Source organism: Podarcis raffonei, chromosome 4, assembly GCF_027172205.1.
Source record: "Podarcis raffonei isolate rPodRaf1 chromosome 4, rPodRaf1.pri, whole genome shotgun sequence".
Classification (NCBI taxonomy): Eukaryota; Metazoa; Chordata; class Lepidosauria; order Squamata; family Lacertidae; genus Podarcis; species Podarcis raffonei.
Genome location: NC_070605.1, coordinates 27,054,273 through 27,074,882, shown reverse-complemented (window position 1 = coordinate 27,074,882; position 20,610 = coordinate 27,054,273). Strand labels below are relative to the sequence as shown.

Sequence of the window (20,610 nt, the reverse complement as noted above, 5' to 3'; positions counted from 1 at the left end):
GAGGGTTAGGAGAACCCCCAGAACAGTGTGCACGGGAGAGAGGGGAGATTGTTTCATTGGGAAAACAAAGCAATCTCCTTAGCACCACGTTGAATTCTACCATTAGCTATCACTTGACCACAGCAGTCTGTTGATACAACTAGTAGCTAGGCAAATTACCAGGTTGTCAGGACATGTTAAAAAAGGAAGGAAATCTACTGCGACCATATGTGCTGCAGAAATGTTAAAAACTGACTTAATGCCTAGCACATGGGAGTAGTAAACCATTAATTAGATCATAGGGTTTTACTCTGGACATGAATTACTATGAAATATGAAATGGCACAGAAATTCAACTTTACAACCAATGCTTTTGTGAAGAGATGCAATGAAAAGCAATTTAAACAATTCAAATTAATGCTTCCAGAAACTGTGCAAAAATTCACAAGCGAACAATTAGATACTATCCAAGTCTTACCAAGTGGAATGCTTTGCTATCTGGCTTAACTTTATGTTTTTCCATATATTTGATAAGGCTGCAGTTGGTATACCTGAAAGAAAACAGTAAGTCACAACAATGCATCAAATTGATTAGAAAGTACAAATCTGGAGGACAGGATAAAACCAATAGGGCTTGCTAATGAACTCGGTTGTGCTGAATTGTCTGGTCCATCTGTGATTCAAAAGGGTGCCAGCACTGTAAACGTAGCCTGAGGCCACACACTGTTTTTAATACCAGCCACATGGAAATGACTTCCCATTATTACAGATTTGGTTAGCAACCAGTATCCCTCTTGTACAATATTAGATGCACATACTTCTAGTAGCTATGTGTTTGATAATGCTTAAAACATAATATTACGAAACATAAAAAGCCAATCCTTTAAAGAACAATAGATTTTAATGCCACAAACTGTCTCTTTAGTCAAGATGCTAATTTTATATGTGCTATGTAGCTTCAAATGTATCTATACAATGAGAAAATTAAGAGTTATTGCTTGTTTCAAACAGCTTCAGAAAACCATGCAGAACACATAAGAATCCACTAAACCAAGAAGGGCCGGTACAGATCCCTTCAAACATACTGGCCTCCACTGGGCTTTTTCACAAACAACATGGTTATCAATACAAACCTGTAGTGTGACATGACATACACGTTCCCAGCCAAGTTCCCTGCTGTTCTCAGAAAACTCAGAGGTGCAACTATCTTTGTGGGGAAGGGGTGGTCACCAAAGAGAGGAAAGAGGCAATTGCCAAGGAAGCCTGGTTCCTGAATGTATGAACCCCTGATGCAGTAGAAATCATCACAATTACTTAGATCTTTGCAAAACTTACGTGTTTCTTCGGAAATCTTTCATTAACGTTGAATGTTCAGGCATCTTTTTAATATCTTCCCAATCTTTATCTATGAATTGAATATTAATAGCACTCTTTCATCTTTCTCTACATAGGGAATAGGACATCATCACTTGCACATTCAAAACCATAATTCACTCTCCTCTTTATATGCCAAACTTTGCCTTCTGATCACCATTGATGAAGATGAATTTGAGTGGACAAAATATCCTCTCTCAGTCGCCTCAGCAACACTAGATCAGAGTCACCAAAGAGACACCTATTTTTAATATAGACCAAATTTTGCTATGGAAGTAGGCAAAGCGGTGCACAATGAAATTAGCACAGTAGGTCTGAATCCCCAACATAATTCACAAGGGCATCCCAGAGCCTACCTGCCAAGGCCCTTTTGCCCCTCCCCTCCCAATTGTTTAATTTTTAAAAAGTGAACTTTCACCTATTTGTTTTTTGGGGAGGGGCAGCTGCCTGCTTTGCGTTTTTGTCAGTTTGGGGTGGGAGTGGGGACTCTGAGCATCACCAGTTTGTCTTCTGTGAAAAACGTATTTTGTGAGCCCACAAAATATTTTAAAATATGCCTAGTCCAAAATGTCTGAGGACTCCTGCAGTAAATACCACTATCAGCCCCAAGATTTTGTTTCTTTTTATCAAGACAATAAGAATTTTCAAGAAATAAAAAGGGGGGTCAATTTCACAGTGTTCTTTGCAGGCCATGCATAAACCTATGCACATCCACAAAAAGATCAGGCATATTGACATTTTTCAATGGCTACTGTAGCTTTTTTCAAGCCTACTAGCTTTTCAGTAAATATTATGGCACAAAGAGTATGTCAGTTCTATTAAAATGGTACTGGAGATATGTATAGCCTGGAGTACATCAGTAATGAATGTATAGAATATGTACCTGCAGGAAATCCCATTACATTGAATATTCTGTCCAGCTGGTCATGATGATATGGATTACTAGTTTTTATGTCCTCTTGTCGGCAGTGGAATATTGGCTCAGATGTTAGCAGCTCTGCAAATATACACCCTATAGCCCAAATATCTTTACGAAAAAGGAGGAAGGAAAAATCAAATAGACTTTTCTGAAAGGAGAAAGCATAGTCTGAAGACCAGCAGTAGAGGTTACATATGGCCTCTCAAAGCAAGCAACTCTGTTTAAGTTATTTGTACATCTTCTACAGACAATTCCATTTCCCCTTTATTCCTTGAAATTTTGACCCCATGCATTTAAAAATTGAACATTTTGCTGAGGTTAAAGGAATGTAGGCCAAACTAATGTTATGCTAAATGTGCAGCTTCCACAATAGCTGAATATTTAGCTCTACCTCTTGTTACACACTTGTGTCTCTGTCTCATATAACATTCAAATTTTCTCTACTTCCTCTTCTCATTACCATCAGCCAATAACCTGGAGCATGAAAGACACACATAGAACATGGGCAGCTAGATAGGCTGCTGCCTTATTTAGCAAAATCAATGGATTACTAATTTTAACACTGATACTAGAGAAAAATGAGCAAAAGAAGACTATGCAAACTGCATTGTTGTTGTTTTTAACGATAATTTCATATATAGCAAAGCAGGTATCTGCATTGGTGGTAACTACCCAGGAAGACATAAGAAGCTGCCTTGTACTGTGGGTCTATCTTGCTCAGTATTGTCAACAGCCAACTGACAACAGGACCCCAGGATTTCAGTCAGTAGTTTTTCCAGACCTGCACAAAAGTATCATGAACTGGGACTGGGGACATTTGTTATGCTATGCAGGTGCGCTATCACTGAGCTATAGCCCCTTCCTTACAGTTCTTCAGCTCATGTTGGATGGCCACTGTTAGGGATTGATTAGAAAAGGATTGAAAATAAGACAGACTTGGAAAGGGTGTATATCACAGCAATCAAGGAACTGAATCATGGCACCTTCCCCACAAAGAGAGGCTGAAGGTGGTGGGAGTTTAAAGGGGACATACAAAAGATCATCACTGGGAAGGAATTTCTTTCTTTCATAATACTAGCACTAAAGACTCAATGAAACTGATTGTCCTCTACTGTCAGACAAAATAAAGTGCTTCACCAACATTTTAAATTCAGTCAATGAGGGCTTTTGCACAGTTACTTCTAGTATTGAGGACTTGGATAAAAGCAAGTGCTCAAAAGCACATTGAAAAAATAGGTATTTTCAATAGTATTTCAACCAAACCAAACAGGTTGTTTCAAGCTCTGGGTACAAGTCTACTAAAATCAAAGGCTTGCAGGCAGACTTGTGAAAGCTGAATGATCCCTCCAGAATTGTATAGGATATGGAGGGGTGCTGCTATGTGGGGGGAAATCTTGAGAAAAAATTGTGGAGGCACCTTGTGAGAGCATCATGCTGCTTGTGCATGTCTGGATCAAAGCCAAAACATTCCTGACACTATTCAATAATGCAAATCAGTCTTCAGAATTAAACGTTGCTGGCATTTCTTATCTAATTAGTGAAACCATCTGTAAATTCAATTTGGTCTTTCCAGTTAAGTGCCTGGAAGTACTTAAGACTTAAGAGTGATGCACATGTTTGGGCAACCAAACATGATAGAAGACTCAGCCTTAAAAAGTAAGGGTCAGTGAATCACTTTTCTTCCACACTAGAATCACAATGCTTTCCTATATTTTCCTAATGCCAAAATGCATTGCAGGTGGTTGGGCTAGGCGACCCTTGTGATTCCGTCCAATTCTAAGATTTCAAGAGTAGACATCTTTGTAAACAAGAAGGAAGGAAACCACACCAGGAAAAATTAGAATTTAAAATATGGAAAATCAGGTATACAGTGCATTACTTACCAATAGCTTTGGTATAATGCCTTGCTCCAAGCAGTAATTCTGGAGCTCGATACCAGAATGTTACAACTACTGGATCCAAATCAGCTAAAGGCTTCAAAGGTGAATTAAATAGTCGGGCAAAGCCCATGTCAGCTGTAAAAAGAGGGGGAAGATGCTTTAAATTTTAGCGCACAGACTGCTTACTCAGAAATGAGTGAGCTCAAATGTGACACACACTGCAAACATCCTCAGTCTAACTTTTAAAAGTTCCTTTTAAGCTTGTTTCTAAAGCATGGTACAGAAAATGAAGCATTATTAAATCATAGCTAACACACTTTTGATCATGCAGGTTCTGAATCAAGCTGATCATTCCTCAGAAAGTTGGGAAATCTGGTGTCCAGCCCAACGGAAAAACAACACGAGGATTTATATATGGGAAAACAAGGCAGGTGTATACTAGGCTGGAAAGATTTCCCGTTTTTAGAAGCCAGTCCTTTATTAACCTGACAAAAACAGTTCAGCTCTTAGGAATTAAGGCAGCTGGTACATTTCCATCTCTATTATCACAGAAAACTGATATTGAGGCTGTTACCGATTGTAGCTGAATTGCATTTAAGCTTAGATGGGAAGAATTCCCAATTCCTGCTATATACTATTGCCTCAATACCTTTCACCTATTAGGAATGAAACCTGGATTGTTTGCACCCATACTCAAATATCAGAGAAGTATTTAACTTCTGTAAGAAAAACTATTTCATACAGTTTGAGTGTAGGCGCGAACATACAGCTCGTTATTTTACAAATTCCAACAGACCTGAGGATCCGAGGTTGCAGTTGTAGACCATACAAAGAACTGAGCCAGCTTTAAGACTGTGAAGCCTGTGTGTTTTTAAGGAGCAAGGTTTCAGATCTCATATTCACCAGAGATAAATTCATCTCCCTTTGTCCTATTAACAAGCATGTGTGCCTATTCACAGCCCTATTTAAAACTGTATTATGCTTCATTTTAGGCATTGAAACAATTTAACTTTTTCTGTCTTAGAAGGCAAGAAACATTTAGCTGCTGGAGGAAAAAACGCAATAGCTCCAGAAGAGAGGGGTGAGTGGGAAGTACAGCGTTTATATTCAAATACGTGTGTTGTGTGTGTGTTTTAATGCTTAAACAGTGGAAGTCCAAACATAATTTTGTTGTTGCTTCTGTTGTCAAAATAAGACAATGCGTCTTCAGCTTTATTATACTTTTATGAGTCAATCTTGCCATTACTGGCACTGGATAGGTCAAGTGAACTGGAGAGGTCTCTTTCACATCCATCCATGCAGTGTAACCATTTTGGGGAGCAATCAATTAGTTTGAAATGTTGTACACAGCTGTTGCATGCAAAAGTAGCAGGGAGTCCATTTCCAATAAGGGAAAAGCTGTCCGCATCACAAGAAGCACCACTTCAATTAACGCCAAATATGTTGGGAGGCTGACCTACATTATAGCCATGGTTTGCTTACAAAAGGACCTCAGTCTGCCAGTGTTAGTACTCTTGTATGTTCACAAACCTTTTAAAGAGTCATGTGCTCAACACTGGTCTAATTCTGTTCCTTTTGAACTTCATATATAGGGCCACCAATGAGGAAAAAACCCTGCTTTTGGCAGTTGATCAATAGTCTCGAACAATCAAAAGAATGTATGGAATTCTGTGTCAATTACAAAACAATTCATCTCAGATCATAGCAGCCAAATTCTAGGGGCTGAGGTCCCTTTGCCTCCCCTAAAATATTTGAGGGAGCTGCCTCTCGAAGTTGATGGGCATTGTCATTCAAATGGTGTGTGTGCGCCACGTCATGTGATTATGTGGGGCTGGGCTTCCCTGCCCCTCCCCATTACTTTGTTCAAGTTGGCACCCCGTCTCAGATAATTAGTCAGAGGACAGAAAAATATACACCTTTAACATCTGCTGGTACAAACACTTACGTCATTAGGATACCAACATACTTCCGCAACATGCTGGATCATACCATTATGCAAATTTTACTGCTACGTTAGAGTTTCATTTAATTATTTTTTAAAAAGCATTTTTATAGAATATGGAATCTGTGTCACAAGAAGCTCCCCCTACAAAAGTTTGTCCAATGTTATCTTATCCATTAAAAATGCTGTTTTAATTTCCTTCAAGCAATGCTTATACGCTTTTAAAATTTGTCTCCCATCCCTGAATAATCTATCTACCCTCTCAATAGCACTTTATACAACTGTTACTAATGTTCGTTTTATTATTGATATTTATATAATTCAGTACTATTGTAAAGTAACATTTTTAGAGGCAAAGGAGTCCTTCACTTTTCTCCATCTAAAATTAACGAATTTTACCTCTTTTCATTTTATGGGGTTTTATGTGTGATCCAGAAAGTATTAACCTGGTTAGCTGTACCTTTAGAACATTCTATCTTAAATGCTACACTGGGACTTATCAAAGATATAAACATACCAATTTTTACTCTTCCTCGCTCAGGACCTTCACCCATAACTAAAATATTAGCAGGTTTCTGTGGAAAAAAAAAAATACAATACATATACCAAGATAAACCTAAACATTTGTGCCTAAAATTAGCAGTTTTATTTTTCCAATTTTAAACCAAAATGCAGTGGAATGTCATTAATAGTGCCTGTGGATTATTAGTTTGCTATAAGGTCATATGGTTGACCAAATCAATTTTCTTCCCCGTCTTACATTTCCTTCCCCTTAGAAGAGCTTCCTTTCAATAACTTTCCACACCATGCTCTTCTTTCAGATGAGCAGTGTCATTACAGAATTCACCTGGGGAAAATGTTGGCTCACTTATTTCCAGTATTAGCCAATTACAAAAAGCAACCAATGAAATATTTTGCATATCTTCCTAGATGTTACTATATGAACATTTAGAGTCTACACAAAACTTTTACATTTTGCTCTTAGTGTATCAATTCAGCCACTATAAGAGTGGCTTATAAGAGTTTATTCTGAAACTACCACATCTGCAAAGGCAATGTTTATAAGAATTGCCTTTGCAGATATGGTAGTTTCAGAATCATTACGTGAGAAGCAAACATTGGTACAATTGCTTTTGAAGCTGTATAGAGCTACACCAAAACTATTTTTAAACCTATATAAAATAACCATTAACCATCAAATTTAGCCAAGGATGATGTGTAGAGTAGTATATATCCGGTTCAAGCCAATTTCAAGAAAAAACTACTTCTTTTGAAAAAAAGGCTTGCATCAACAGCTCAAAGCACACCACTTTGGGCTATTGTTTAAGTGGGCTATTATTTAAGTATGTAGAAAAGGATTTGCTCCATCTGATCAATATTGTCATGTGAAGCAATTATGTGAACACCTATCTGTGATTTTAAGCAAGCATAAAATGTATGCCAGATAAAAGTACTTCAAGGAAGCTTTGATAGATGAATGAAAACATCTTTGATAGGAACAGATGTAATCTAGTACAATCACAGACACATAAATGTGTAAAGAACAAATTCGAAAAAGGGTATGACTGTGGACAGGTTTAAAGATGGCGACAAGGCAGTAAGTTACACTAAGGTGTGTGCTCTTAGCCAGGAAAAATATATAAACTACTTGTGGCACTATCAGGCCGTTAGTCTCTTGTAGAGACTGGTACAAGATACTTATGAACAAACAGAGCAGAATATGCAGAATTCTCTTTGATCTAAATGGAAAGAGATATTATATGTTAACACACTGCGTTTTTGGCAAAGGCAGTATCCAAAAAAGCGTCATCTCCGACTTTATTTATGGCTGGATGCTAGTGTGATGCCATTATTGAATATATTAAGGGGGCTGATTTGGGGATTCTGGAAGACTGTCATGTCTCACATAATTTCAGTATCCATTTTACCAACTCTGAGCCTTAAGAATGTAGGATTTCCTAACTGTCACGTTATCTAGGTAATTATTTCAGGAAGGTCAGCCTATGCTGCAGCTCTCAACGCCACCTCTCTCCTCTGCATTGCTGCTAATGACACTTAGCATGGGTCAGGGAATGTGCTACGCAGAGAAGCAACTGCAGGCTAGATTAATCTTATTTTTCTCCCCCTTTGAGTATCACTAAATCCATGGGATCATATAGAAGTGAATTTCTCAGAATTATGGATCTGTACATATTCCAGGTTTTCAAATATTAGGGAAGAAGGGTCAAGAGCAAGTTTGCATCAAAATCTTAGCTTTTACACTATGGCAAAGCTGTATGCTTAATTCCTTGTAACAATCTAACCGCCTTTTACTAAAAATATGGAATAATTACTTGGGTGGAACACAGCTTGCTTCCTTTAGAGTGCATTTACACTAGCTTACAAAGTTTAATATAAGAATCTGGTCCAGAATCACTTGCTGTTCAGTAACAGTAATCTGCCAGTATCATCAACCTACCATGATATAAAATACAATTACAGTGGGAGCTATTCTACTGCTATATTAATCAATCAGTTACTTCATATGTGAACAAAGAAACCAAGTACAGTCATACCTCGGGTTAAAGTTGCTTTGGGTTGAGCATTTTCGGGTTGCGCTCTGTGGCAACCCGGAAGTAACGGAACGTGTTACTTCTGGGTTTCACTGCTCGCGCATGCACAGACGCTCAAAATGACGTCACGCGCATGCACAGAAGCAGTGAATCAAGACCAGCGCACGTGCAGACGCGGATTGCGTTGTCTTCAGGATGCAAACGGGCTCCAGAACAGATCCCGTTTGCATCCAAGAGGTACCACTGTAATCAAAATACAGCATTTCTATATACTTCTGGCCTGGAACCTCTAGTCAAGGATCTTCAGACACCCAGGACCTCTACCCACACTAAGCTGTTTCCAGCTTCAAGCATTCAACAAGCTCTGGCTAGTAACAATTCAACCTGTCACACTGCGGCAACTTCTAGAAAAATTAAGCCTACCCAGAGGCTTAGAAAGTGGTGTCATTTTAATCTGTTTTAGTATTTTTGGGATGTTTTAAAGTAGGGTTGTGATTTTTCCTTGATCTTGCTGTTGTTTCTTTTGTAAAACGTTTTGAAGTGGGGGGGTGGGTTTATAGTCAAGAGGTATCTAAATTTTATGAAATAAACACACACACACACACACCTTCAAAAAGGAAAAAGCAGTGTGAACCCAAAATGGCAGTATCAGCAAAGTACTGTCTCAGAATAGAATAGCATTTTCTTCTCAATGTAGAAACCAATAGCAGTTCATCTTTCTACTCTCTTGTTTGCTACCTTCAGTACTCCTTTAGGAATTGAAGTGTGGCACTTGCAGTCTACTCCTGTTCACTGTTCTAGCAAGCCGGACATGCCTTCTATGTGGATAATCCATTTCATTCTTCCGCTGCCCCAGTTCTCCATTTCTCTACCTTCCCCACCCGTCAGCACTTTGCATTCTGTGACACTGAACGTAGTTCGCTTTCACTAGGCGGTTTGGTGGGAATTGCTCCCCTTAGCCCCCCCCCCATATTTTGTTTTTATGCTGTAAACCTTGGAGTATATCAAGAGCCCCCCACGCCCCGTTGTTCTGCTTTGGCTAAACAGCATGTGAGTTGGCATTAATACACAATGACAACAGGTGTGGGATCACTTATCCCAACTTTACAAATTTGGAAAATTAGGGTGAGAGAAAATTTGACATCCTGGTTTAAATTAATCGAGCACTTTAAGCAACGTAAGAACTTAGTTCACAGAAAGGAGGAGGGAGACCAACATGGCAGACAGAAAGAGTAGCTATGAGGGAAATAAGCTTAATGATGGAGCAGCATGGAATAGGAACACCATAAAATAGTAAAGAGAAACTGGTGAGAACCAAGATAGAAGCTTAACTATAAAGAATGAAGACGTTAAAAGTCATTAAGTAAAAGATACATGCTACAGATAGCACCAGGCTTTCCACCAACATACAGTGTTATCAACTAATTAGAAAACACAAGTAAGAATTTCTGAAGCACAATAATTTGTTTTTTTTTAGTTGAACATTTTAAAATATGCCTATGGAAAAAATAAAATAAAAAGGTACATGGTACAGAAATGCTGCACCTACACAAATACAAAATACACTATGTTTTGTTTTGTAACCAGCTGCTTTAGCTTGGTGAGAGTCTAACTTCCTATACTTTGAAAGCAATCACAGAGGTTGAGTTGCCAGTTTACTTACACAACTTGAAGCAACAAGGAATATTAAAATCAGCATATAGTGCAACATGAAAGGCTGTCACTTTGATATGGGATTACAGATCACAGGAAATAGGTCACATGAATCTTCTAGACAATTACATTTCTAAGGACTAAAAAAATGCTATGGGAAAATAATTCCCCCCAAGTTAAACAAATGCTTCATTTTTAATAAGTATAAATAAACCAAAAGACTAACCTTTGGTTAGTTATATGGAAAACATGGGGCTAAGCCTTGAGCCGAAAGCAGCTTGGATATATCTGATCTGTTAAATGAATTTTTGTAGACGTACATTTGAGGGAAATTAATTTTTTACTCTGAGTTTAACTAGAGCTTCTGCATTTACTACAAAACCCCAAATAGTCTAAATCTAATACGATTAAAGTATAATTTAATTTTCTAGTACTTGAAAAAGTCTGAATAGCTTAGACAAATACTGCCTGACTTTCCTTGTTAAAAAATTAAGATGTGATTTCTTGTATCAAAGCCTGAGTCCCTCGATGAGCTTTGATTTGTCTGTGATACTAATGGTCCTGGACCATTAAGATAAAAACAAATTTATAATATTATGAGCACACCCTGGATTGTTTCAGTCAAAGACCAATTATGCACTGCCCATCACACTTTAGTGCAGTTACTTTCTTGTTTGATCACAACATATTTGCCATTTGATCCAAGCCAAACGATTGTTTGCCTTGCCCTTCAAAGCAGGATTGTTTCCAGCTCTGAAGGCTTACAGTTAAGTCCAGAAAAAGCAAAGCCTGCCTAACTTTTTTATTGAACTGGGTGGAATTCAACTTTACTGTCTTTCAACGCAAACTGTATTAAATCCCACCCAAAGTGAGCATACAACTAAGGCATCCAGATCCTAATGATTTCGACAGAACACAGCTAATTAGAATGCTACTTAGGTGGCATGGATGCTGAATCAGTTGAAACAACATATTCCCAGGAATGAAAACTTGCGGTATTTACATATGCTGTGGACCATCATTTCCAGTCAAGTAAATTAAGGACTATATGAGTCATATTCGTGGCACATCCAATTATTTTACAGATTAGTTCCACCTACTCTGTTCAGGGCTTTTGCCATTTTAATCTTCACGCTTAATACTTTCTCACTTCATTCCTTGTAGTGGAAACTTGGTATGATTCAAACTATACACTGCAGATTTACTTCTGCTCATACCGCAGAGGTCAGGAACTTGTTAGTAGTCTAACCTTTCTTGTTTGGCTGTATATCACTAGAATATGATTGGACTGCTAAACTTCTGGGTGACACTCTACCAAATTTTGCTCAGAGTGGTCCTAACATCAGGTTCATTAATTTAAATGAGTATGCGTAGAGTAATGGTTAGTTGAATACTAACCTCAATCTTCAGAATATCTTACTGGAGATGTGGAAGTTGAAGAAGCAAAGTTAGTTTGTACCTACATACCAACTATCTATTAACTTCTGATATAGTACAATATATATTGCAGTGCCTCTCTGCCTTTCCTACCCTGCTGGGAAGCACAGTTTCCACGTCATTTTTGATAAGCAGTCACAAAGCTCTCTGAATGAAGAAGCAGTCTCTGGCAGATTGTACACACAAAGACAGCCTGATTTCTAAGAACTGCCTAATGAATTGTAGCCACAAATCTTATAGCTTGTGGAGAACATTATGTCTTGGAAAATCTAGTTCCAATACTTGGTGACTGCATAGGTTAACACAGACAGAAAGGAAAAACTTTAGATGCAATTTATGAACACCAGCAGAAATGACTATAGCTAGACGGGTTCAACTACAATCTTAGGGTGGGTTCTGAAATCCAAGATTTGCTCCAAACGTGCAAAAATGTCACTGACTGCTAAGAGTCGTAAGTAGGTTTTTGCACCAATTTAAGCCTTGTTTATATGGGACGCGGGTGGCGCTGTGGGTTACCACAGAGGACTTGCCAATCAGAAGGTCGGCTGTTTGAATCCCCGCGACGGGGTGAGCTCCCGTTGCTCGGTCCCTGCTCCTGCCAACCTAGCAGTTCGAAAGCACGTCAAAGTGCAAGTAGATAAATGCGTAGAAGCGGGAAGGTAAACGGCATTTCTGTGCGCTGCTCTGGTTCGCCAGAAGCGGCTTAGTCATGTTAGCCACATGACCCAGAAGCTGTACACCAGCTCCCTCGGCCAATAAAGCGAGATGAGCACCGCAACCCCAGAGTCGGTCACGACTGGACCTAATGGTCAGGGGTCCCTTTACCTAAGCCTTGTTTACTATTCAAAGTTTAGAGACTGCCAATCCATGCTTGGTGTGTTACTGTGCTCTATTCTAATTTTAGAGTCTCATCTGATGATTATTTTGCAATAGGCAATGCAGCCCATTTCTTGTATCTAATTTCATCACATGGATGACATTGGTCATACAAAATGGCCAGGTATATATAAAATGAGCAAGAAGTTCCAAGCTCCAAATGCTGTTTTATGGATTTGGGACTCAGCAGCAGTTCTCTAAATCCCTTTTTTCAATAACTTTTTCTTGCTCCTATGGTTGCTTTGCAGCACTTCTAAACTTCAAATGAGCAGAGGCCACCAGTACATTTCACAACAGCCCAATAGAGGTAGCTGCTAGTCTAGACCATACTCAAAACAACTGACCTACTAGGCTCTAATAAATTTACCCATCTCTTGAGACATCCACTTCTGTTTTCCACATACTGGCAAATATTTACAATGGGAAACTTTGGTTTCTGATTAATAATTTCATGCATGATATTAACTTCAATAGAAACAATTACCCACTTTTGGTACTGTTTGAGCATTGGCTGTGCACATACAAATAAATGCAGCCTTGAATTTGAAACAAATAAGAAATCCTTCCTCACAAGCTGATAGGGCGTTGAACACAGAGAGGTTAATCCAGTCAACAGTAGGCTCAGGAATCAGGTGAAGAAATGAAACAAGCTCTTATGTTCTCCAGGGATTCACACATAGGCACCATGGCCACAATGGGCTGGAGCAAACATACACCATCCAACTGTTTACTCCAACACCCAAGTCTGCTAGAATATTTTAGTCCACCAAGGATTAATATTATGTAGGGATAACACTGTAACCTGTTTTTACTGGCACTGCCTGAAACATGTATTGGGCAAAGGAATGAAAGAATGTGGTAACAATGAACTACCTTTCTATCCAATGAAAGGGCCTGGCGTCCAGAAAAACAAAGAAGCCCCCCCCCCCCAAAAATATGATCTTATTAGGCTTCTGCAAGGTACGTTGATGCTCATTAGCTTAGGAAAATATACAAATTTGTGGGGTAGGGTCTTCTGTGGCAATTAGGCAAAACAGTACCACTATGTTCAGAGGCACTCAATTTCAGACTGCCAGATGCTAAGGGCAAACATCATAGATGGCTATCTCTACCATTCTGATTGTGAATCTTTAAGAGCTATCTGGCTAGCAATTACCATATATAGCAACAGTGGTAAACTGTATTAGGAATGGGAAGCTGTGGTCCTCCAGGTGTTCTGAACTACAACACCTATCATCCTTTATCTCTGACCATGTTGGGTAGGGCTGATAAGAATTAAGAGTTTAATAACATCTGGAGGGCCACAGGTTCTCCATCCCTGAACTAGACAGCTCTCTGGTCTGACCCACTAAGGCGATTCTTAAAAAGCTTGCACAGAAAATTAGACGTTAAATATTTCCCCCCAAAAATCTGAGAGTTGCAAATATGCAGTCATGCTTAATTTTGTTCTGAATGTGCTCTGTTTGCTAAAGAGGCAATGTAAAAGCACCTATGTTAAGAGGCCATTTTCTTTTCCAGGTAACAGAAATACACATTATTCATTAGACATTTATAGTGCCAAATTACAAATTAAAACAAATCATTAGTGCCTCGGTACCTGATATCCTCTATGAAACACCACCACTACATATAAGCCTTATACCCATTTCTAATCCCCACTGTAGATCTACTTACCAAATCCCTGTGTAACACCCAGTTAGCATGTAGGTAATGAATACCATCTAGGATTTGATATAATAGAGATTTCACCATTCCCCGAGGTAACTGAACTGGCTTCTTGTTTGCTTTAGAAGCTCTGTGAAACTTTATTATGTGCTGAAAAATAGAAAACAAGCATAGTTAATAATGACTGGTACAAATATTTTGAGGCAATGCTTCAGCAAATAAAATCCTCCTGGGTTCATTATGGCATTTCTTGGGATTTGAACAAAATCATGTATAATTCTCCACAGAATTAACCATCCTCCGTTTAGTTAAGCACTGTGTTCATGTTTAGTGCATTAGCTTCATATCACTATTATCTTTTCATCTTAATTTTATCTATCTTGTATACCACACTGTGTTAGTATTATACTCTCCTCACACTCACAAACCCCTTTTGCCATATTTTGATTATTTAATAGGGTGTTTTATTATTTTTAGTAAGATTTGAATGCTTTTTCATAATGCAATAATACTGTAAAAATAGAGAAAGAGAAGTAAGACTTTATAAAGAACCACTATGAAAGCTATTAACATTTTTCTCGGGGCCTTTATGAGGAAGAGCACATAGAAAGCATGCAGGAGATAAAAAATAAGTGTTCTTCTCATGTTTGCATCCATACATTATGCTGGAATTGCCAAGTACCATGCAACTATGAACAGACAGGTGTCTAAATTGTGGGATATACAACCAACATGCTTAAATCTAATTAATGCATGAAGGCCTGCCAGGCTTAGCTAGGTCATACTCCCTCAATCTTGGAAGAAAGGGCTACCAAACTCTGTTCCCTTTTTCCTTTCCACCATGTGAACCCAACCATTAAGAATGCTTAAGCTGGATGCTCCAAGCTTGGACTGTGTGGCTTTAGCAAGCCATCTTTGTGTATCAATAAAAATAATTTAGAAACCCATACCATTTTGGAAAATAAGTTGTGCTGCCTGTTTTTTATTGCTGGTGCATGGAAAAGAACATGAATCTGACCTTTAAGGAGTTTGTAAGTAAACCATTTTTAACTTACTATATGTGTGGTTTATTTCTATGCTAAGGGAAGTGGAGAACTTTGGAAGAAGCTTAAAAGGGGTTAATATAAAGGTCTAACAGCCTATATTTCCACAGTTTACCAGGCCTTTGGTCAGGGCGCAGCCTGACTCCCTCCTTTGGCAATCTTTACAAAACTTTAGTTTATGGTTGCCATCATTTTTATTTTAATTAATTTTTATAATGTTTTTTATAATGTTGCACTGTTTTAGTGTTGTTAGCCGCCCTGAGCCCGGCTTCGGCTGGGGAGGGCGGGATATAAATAAATTTATTATTATTATTATTATTATTATTATTATTATTATTATTATTATTATTTTAAACATCTGCTGGAGCTCTCTCACCAAAGGGTACCGTATTTTTCCATGTATAAGACACCCCCATGTATAAGACCAGGGGTCAGCAAACTTTTTCAGCAGAGGGCCGGCCCACTATCCCTCAGACCTTGTGGGGGTCAGACTATATTTTGGAGGGGGGGAAATGAACCAATTCCTATGCCCCACAAATTACCCAGAGATGCATTTTAAATAAAAGGACACATTCTACCCATGTAAAAACACCAGGCAGGCCCCTCAAATAACGCAGAGATACATTTGTACACGGAAAAATCCAGGGAATTCTCATTTTATTCTTTAACAAATCACTACTAAAAACCCAACATAAATGAGGCTCCTCAAAATAAGGTCCAGCAACTGGGTCAATTAAGCCCTTTGAAGGATGGTATTAGAGCTGCTTAGGACTTAAGAACCACTTTCAGGCAGATTAGGCCAACCACATACATTCCCTTCTCCAAATCATCCCTCTGGCCAAACTAGTTGCTGACCCAGGCTCAAAGAACAACATCATGTAATTTTTGTGCTCATTAATACTTGGTACCAACTTCTTTTCTTTTAGGCACAAGCAAAAACTTCACCAGGCATTGAAAAGTATTTCTTGGGTCCTATTATTTTTTAAAAAGCAACAACAACAATGCCAACAGTTAATTGAGCTGTTATATGCTGATTGTTTTGTTTGCATTTATTGATGTTTATTTAAAACATTTTAAGGCAGTGTGATTCTTCATGTTCATAGTCCGTGACATTTAACTGATGCAGAATGCTGAAATATACCGTGGAAAAGAGGAGAGTTTCCCACACAGAAAACTGCCATGTTTGAAGCAATGTATGAAGTTCCCCCAAATCAAGGACAAATGTGTATTTCAAAGAATGAAAATGAAATGAACACTGTGTACTATGGAGCGGTTTACACATCACTTGGGTCTTTTTCTTTCCTTGTAGCATGCTTCAGAGATGAGCAATCTGCTGCAGAACCAATTTATTGGTTTCCAAACAATAGTAACCATAGCCCATTACCTGCTAACAAACAGACTTCCTTACCCAAAGGTCATGTTCCGCATAGTCAAAGAGAAGCCACACTTTTCTATCAGCATGAGACAGAAACACTTTCTGCAGAGAAATTACATTTGGATGTTTCAGCTCCCGAAGCAGCTGTAAAACAAATGCTATCCATTAGGAAGGTGTTCACACACAAGCCAGAAAACAGAATCGACAATTCTTTTTATAATTTTAAGTTCTTTAAATAAGCTGGTTTTTCAGAATTAATCTTTGATGCTCTTAATCCACAACAAAGAATGAATGAACAAAAGAAAAGAAAAAAAGAATAAGGGCTTCATTTTAATTAAGGAGGTATAAAGAGTTTATGTCTACAAAGACATAAACCAGACTACAACTAGGTCAAATGTACCTCCCTCAGGATGCAATGATGCTACTGAAATTATGCTTATACCAATCATGGCATTATGCACTAATCAACTGCATTTTCCATATAGCATCACACAAAGCTCCTGTATAACAAATCAGACAACTGTACACACTCACTTGCAGAAACTCTCCAGGGTTTCAGACAAGGGTCTTTCCCAATCCTACCTGGAGATGCAGCGAATTGAATTGTATTTTAATATAAAGCGTTTAGATGCAATATATACTGTATCTTCCATATATGAAAATGTGTTGCATGTGGCCATAACTGAAATTATATTCACTAATGAAAAAGGCTTAATTTACCGTTAAAATTACTTACTGCTATTTCTCTGCATGCAGACATAGAAATTCCAGTACCTTCTATTTGCTTTAGAGCGTAATCTTTATCATCTTTCCTGTGAAAGAGAGAACAATCTTCAAAAAGTGCACTGTAAACTCAAAAGTAGCCTTATGAGCACTATTTAGAATCAAACACACAATTAAGTGTTTGGAATGGGAACAGAAACCAAGCAAGTATAAGAAAAAATATTTAGAGTTGAATTTTAAACTGAATACATGAGAGTCCAATCCAACCACAAAACTTCCCACCCCAGAAAAAAATATTTGTCCTGAAAACACTTATGCTGAATCATTCATAATTTTCTAACAAATAAAAGCAAAAAAAAAAAAAAAAAAAAAAAAGCACTGCATAGACATGACTTTTGTGGTCGTCCCTGCTTTTATTAGCAATGCAGTCTCTCATTTTCTAAGTGCTTTGACTTCATAGTTCTCTGGAGTAGCATTTAAACTGGGTTTCATAACAGAACACTTACCACACAGGTCATTCCAGGAATTCAGCTTTTGCAGTGTTAAGATATTTAACAGCTTTCACAAAGTCAAAGTTTGATAAGGGAACTAACCCAGGTAAGAATGGGATAAATTTGTCTAACTGGGGTCCAGGGAACAGATACTGCTGCATTGCTGAGACAGGGTGGGTGTGGAATCAAATGATGAATTTATTCCCAGTCACTCAGATATAAACACATACTTTAAACTGCCTCAGAAGAAAACAAACTGGTTCTGCAAAATTTAGTTGCATCTTTGCTCACATTTTATGGCATATGCTTAAACTTCACCCCAATGTGGCCTAGATCCAGAAATCTAATGAGTGCGACTCACAAATCACTTTGTTGGGGACAGGAAGTTATTTGCTCATTTTCTCTTCTTCTTTTAGCCCCCAAAGGCTGGGGGACCCTTTAGGACAGTGTGGAAGGTGACACGGGGTGCTACAGGGAAAATCAGAAACACTATTTCCAGAAACAGCCCCCACTGGATCAGAAATACCTGCACAAACAGAAGGACACCTTACACTTGCAGAAAAGCAAGTCTGGATCTGACCCAATGTCTTTACACAGTGCATTTCAGCAGGTTTCCAAGGAAGCTAAAGTTAAAAATATTCAAGTTGCATTTGTTCCTATGGGAGGCAGTTAAGCATATGCTATCCAATGAAGTATTTATAAGGATATTTTACGGGGAGCTACAAAATGCTTGTTTAACATGACAGCAGAGAACATAGGTAATTCTGAATACAGAAGCCAAGTGAAGAATAATGGGCAGCAACATATGAACATTTCCTTCATGCTTTATTTTGAACTTGATGTTTTTGTAGCACTTGGACATGATTTTCAAGAAGCAGTGAAGTACTGGGAGAACAAATAGAAGTAATGGTCAATGGCAGTATATGGTTAAGTGTCTGGCATGAGGAGAAAACATGCTAACTTTTAAAGCGCACTGTCGCCTTTTGTACAGACTTTGAGTAGACTAAGCAAAGTAGGTGATTCTACACTGTTGACTAAGTAACAGCTTGCATTCATAGCCATTTATAGACTTTAGCTAGCAAAAGTATTATTATTATTTATTAAATGTGTATGCTGCCCTTCATCCGCAGATCTCAGGGTGGTTCACAATAGTAGGAGGCTGCGCAAACAGTTTGTTGGGTTATTGGGATCACTTCCAACCCCGAAGACTGTCAACTCATTTTTCTTCCCCTAACACAGAATCCACAATTCCCAGGATTCTAAACTGGTTTCTAGATTGCAGGTTCATATCAAATTTCACACAAAGAACTTTAGAAGACAAGCAGCTCAAAATCTGGACAACTATAAGGAAAGAATACTTAATGCCACTGGAAGACATTCAGGTTTTTAATTCTGTTGGAACATTAAACCTGGTATGGTCAACCTTAATTCCTGGAACCAAGACAGCTACAAATGAATTAAAAGAAGCTCAGGGTGTTGTATGTGGTTTCCCCACCTTAGCCTCACAGCAGCCCTGTAACTGAGCTCAAGAGACAGAGCAACGGATTAGAATCATAGTGAACTTTATGACTCCCACTCGGTAACCACTACATCATAATGGCTCTTGCCTTTGGCAGGATATTACCAATATGTTCTAATACACTGTTAATTAGAAAGTTGCATCAGCCTTGATTAAGGAAACATGCACTTTGCAATCTAATACTTAAAACCATTATCTATCTCACGAAGAGGCAATAATCCAAGATGATACTGCATCACAGCACTAAATAAAGATGTTCTCCCAGGATGTGGTCACATAGCTTGTTACTTTTCCCACCTGCCTTCATACTAACTTTCTGGTATAAATGTAACTTCCTCCACATTGCCTGTTACACAAAGCAAGCACCTGTGGTTTTAAAGCTGCCTTATTGAGAAATGAGATCAGAAATAGGGCCGTCTCTCAGTGCATTTTTCTGACAGAACAGAAAAGCCACAGAAGTGTCACATTAAGCTTCTTTACTCAGTTTGCCAAAAGGCACTACAGTACCTGAAATCACACCTGAAATTTCCGATTTTGAACAAACAAACAAAAAAAAAACAGGTCCCAGAGCACAGCCTGAAAGCACAGGAAAACTCTAGTGTTGCTGAAGTTAAGGAGGTGTCTGTATGATCAGTGCCTCAAGAGATTGATGCCACCTTGGGTTCCAGGTTGCAAGAAATGAGAGATATAAATGTATATTTATTAATATTAATAATTATAATTTCCTGGGTGGGATTCTGAATTTTAAATTTAATTTTAAAGAGCGTATGATGGGGTATGATGGGAAAAGCATATACAACACCCTGAGCTTCTTGGAAGAAGTGAAAGATTTAAATGTACAAGATCAATAAAACCCCTGGTGTTTATTTTCTGGTCTTTGCTTAATTAATCTAGGTCTGTTGTAGCTGCTCTTAAATAATATAAGCTAGGACTTGTGATTCTTCATTCTTCCCCCAAATGGATGGTGAGAAACTGCCTTCTTTCTTTTAATTCGCTTCTAGATGTCTTGGTTCCTATGTTCACTAGAAGTCCATGAGTTCTAGCACAATGAGCCAAACTTTTCTTTGACTACTTTCTCCAAAACATGCAGAATTTGATAAACTTATATCATGTCACCTCTTACTCGCCTTCACTCCAGACTAAAATTGTACATAGTTCTGATCATCTCACCTCAAAAAGGAT

The 20,610-nt window shown here is 38.3% G+C and overlaps 1 protein-coding gene and 1 long non-coding RNA gene across 5 annotated transcripts in view; one reads left to right on the top strand and one right to left on the bottom strand.

The window, feature by feature from the left end:
- The window catches only part of LOC128412685 (uncharacterized), a 36,233-nt gene extending 30,960 nt beyond the window's left edge, over positions 1–5,273 (top strand). The window contains exon 3 of the long non-coding RNA XR_008330137.1: positions 5,177–5,273. This is a non-coding gene — a long non-coding RNA (uncharacterized LOC128412685). The remainder of the gene's footprint in view (positions 1–5,176) is intronic.
- The window catches only part of CDK8 (cyclin dependent kinase 8), a 39,504-nt gene that overhangs the window by 8,087 nt on the left and 10,807 nt on the right, over positions 1–20,610 (bottom strand). For 3 of the 4 annotated variants that reach the window (XM_053385928.1, XM_053385926.1, XM_053385925.1), the window contains exons 2-9: positions 17,432–17,507; positions 16,729–16,839; positions 14,287–14,427; positions 6,612–6,669; positions 4,156–4,287; positions 2,237–2,380; positions 1,315–1,384; positions 458–530 (exon numbers count right to left, since the gene is read on the bottom strand). In XM_053385928.1, coding sequence (XP_053241903.1) covers positions 458–530; positions 1,315–1,384; positions 2,237–2,380; positions 4,156–4,287; positions 6,612–6,669; positions 14,287–14,427; positions 16,729–16,839; positions 17,432–17,455 — 753 coding nt within the window. In that variant the 5' untranslated portion in view covers positions 17,456–17,507. Of the gene's footprint in view, positions 1–457; positions 531–1,314; positions 1,385–2,236; positions 2,381–4,155; positions 4,288–6,611; positions 6,670–14,286; positions 14,428–16,728; positions 16,840–17,431; positions 17,508–20,610 lie in introns of those variants that run through there. The other variant, XM_053385927.1, reaches the window with a different exon arrangement.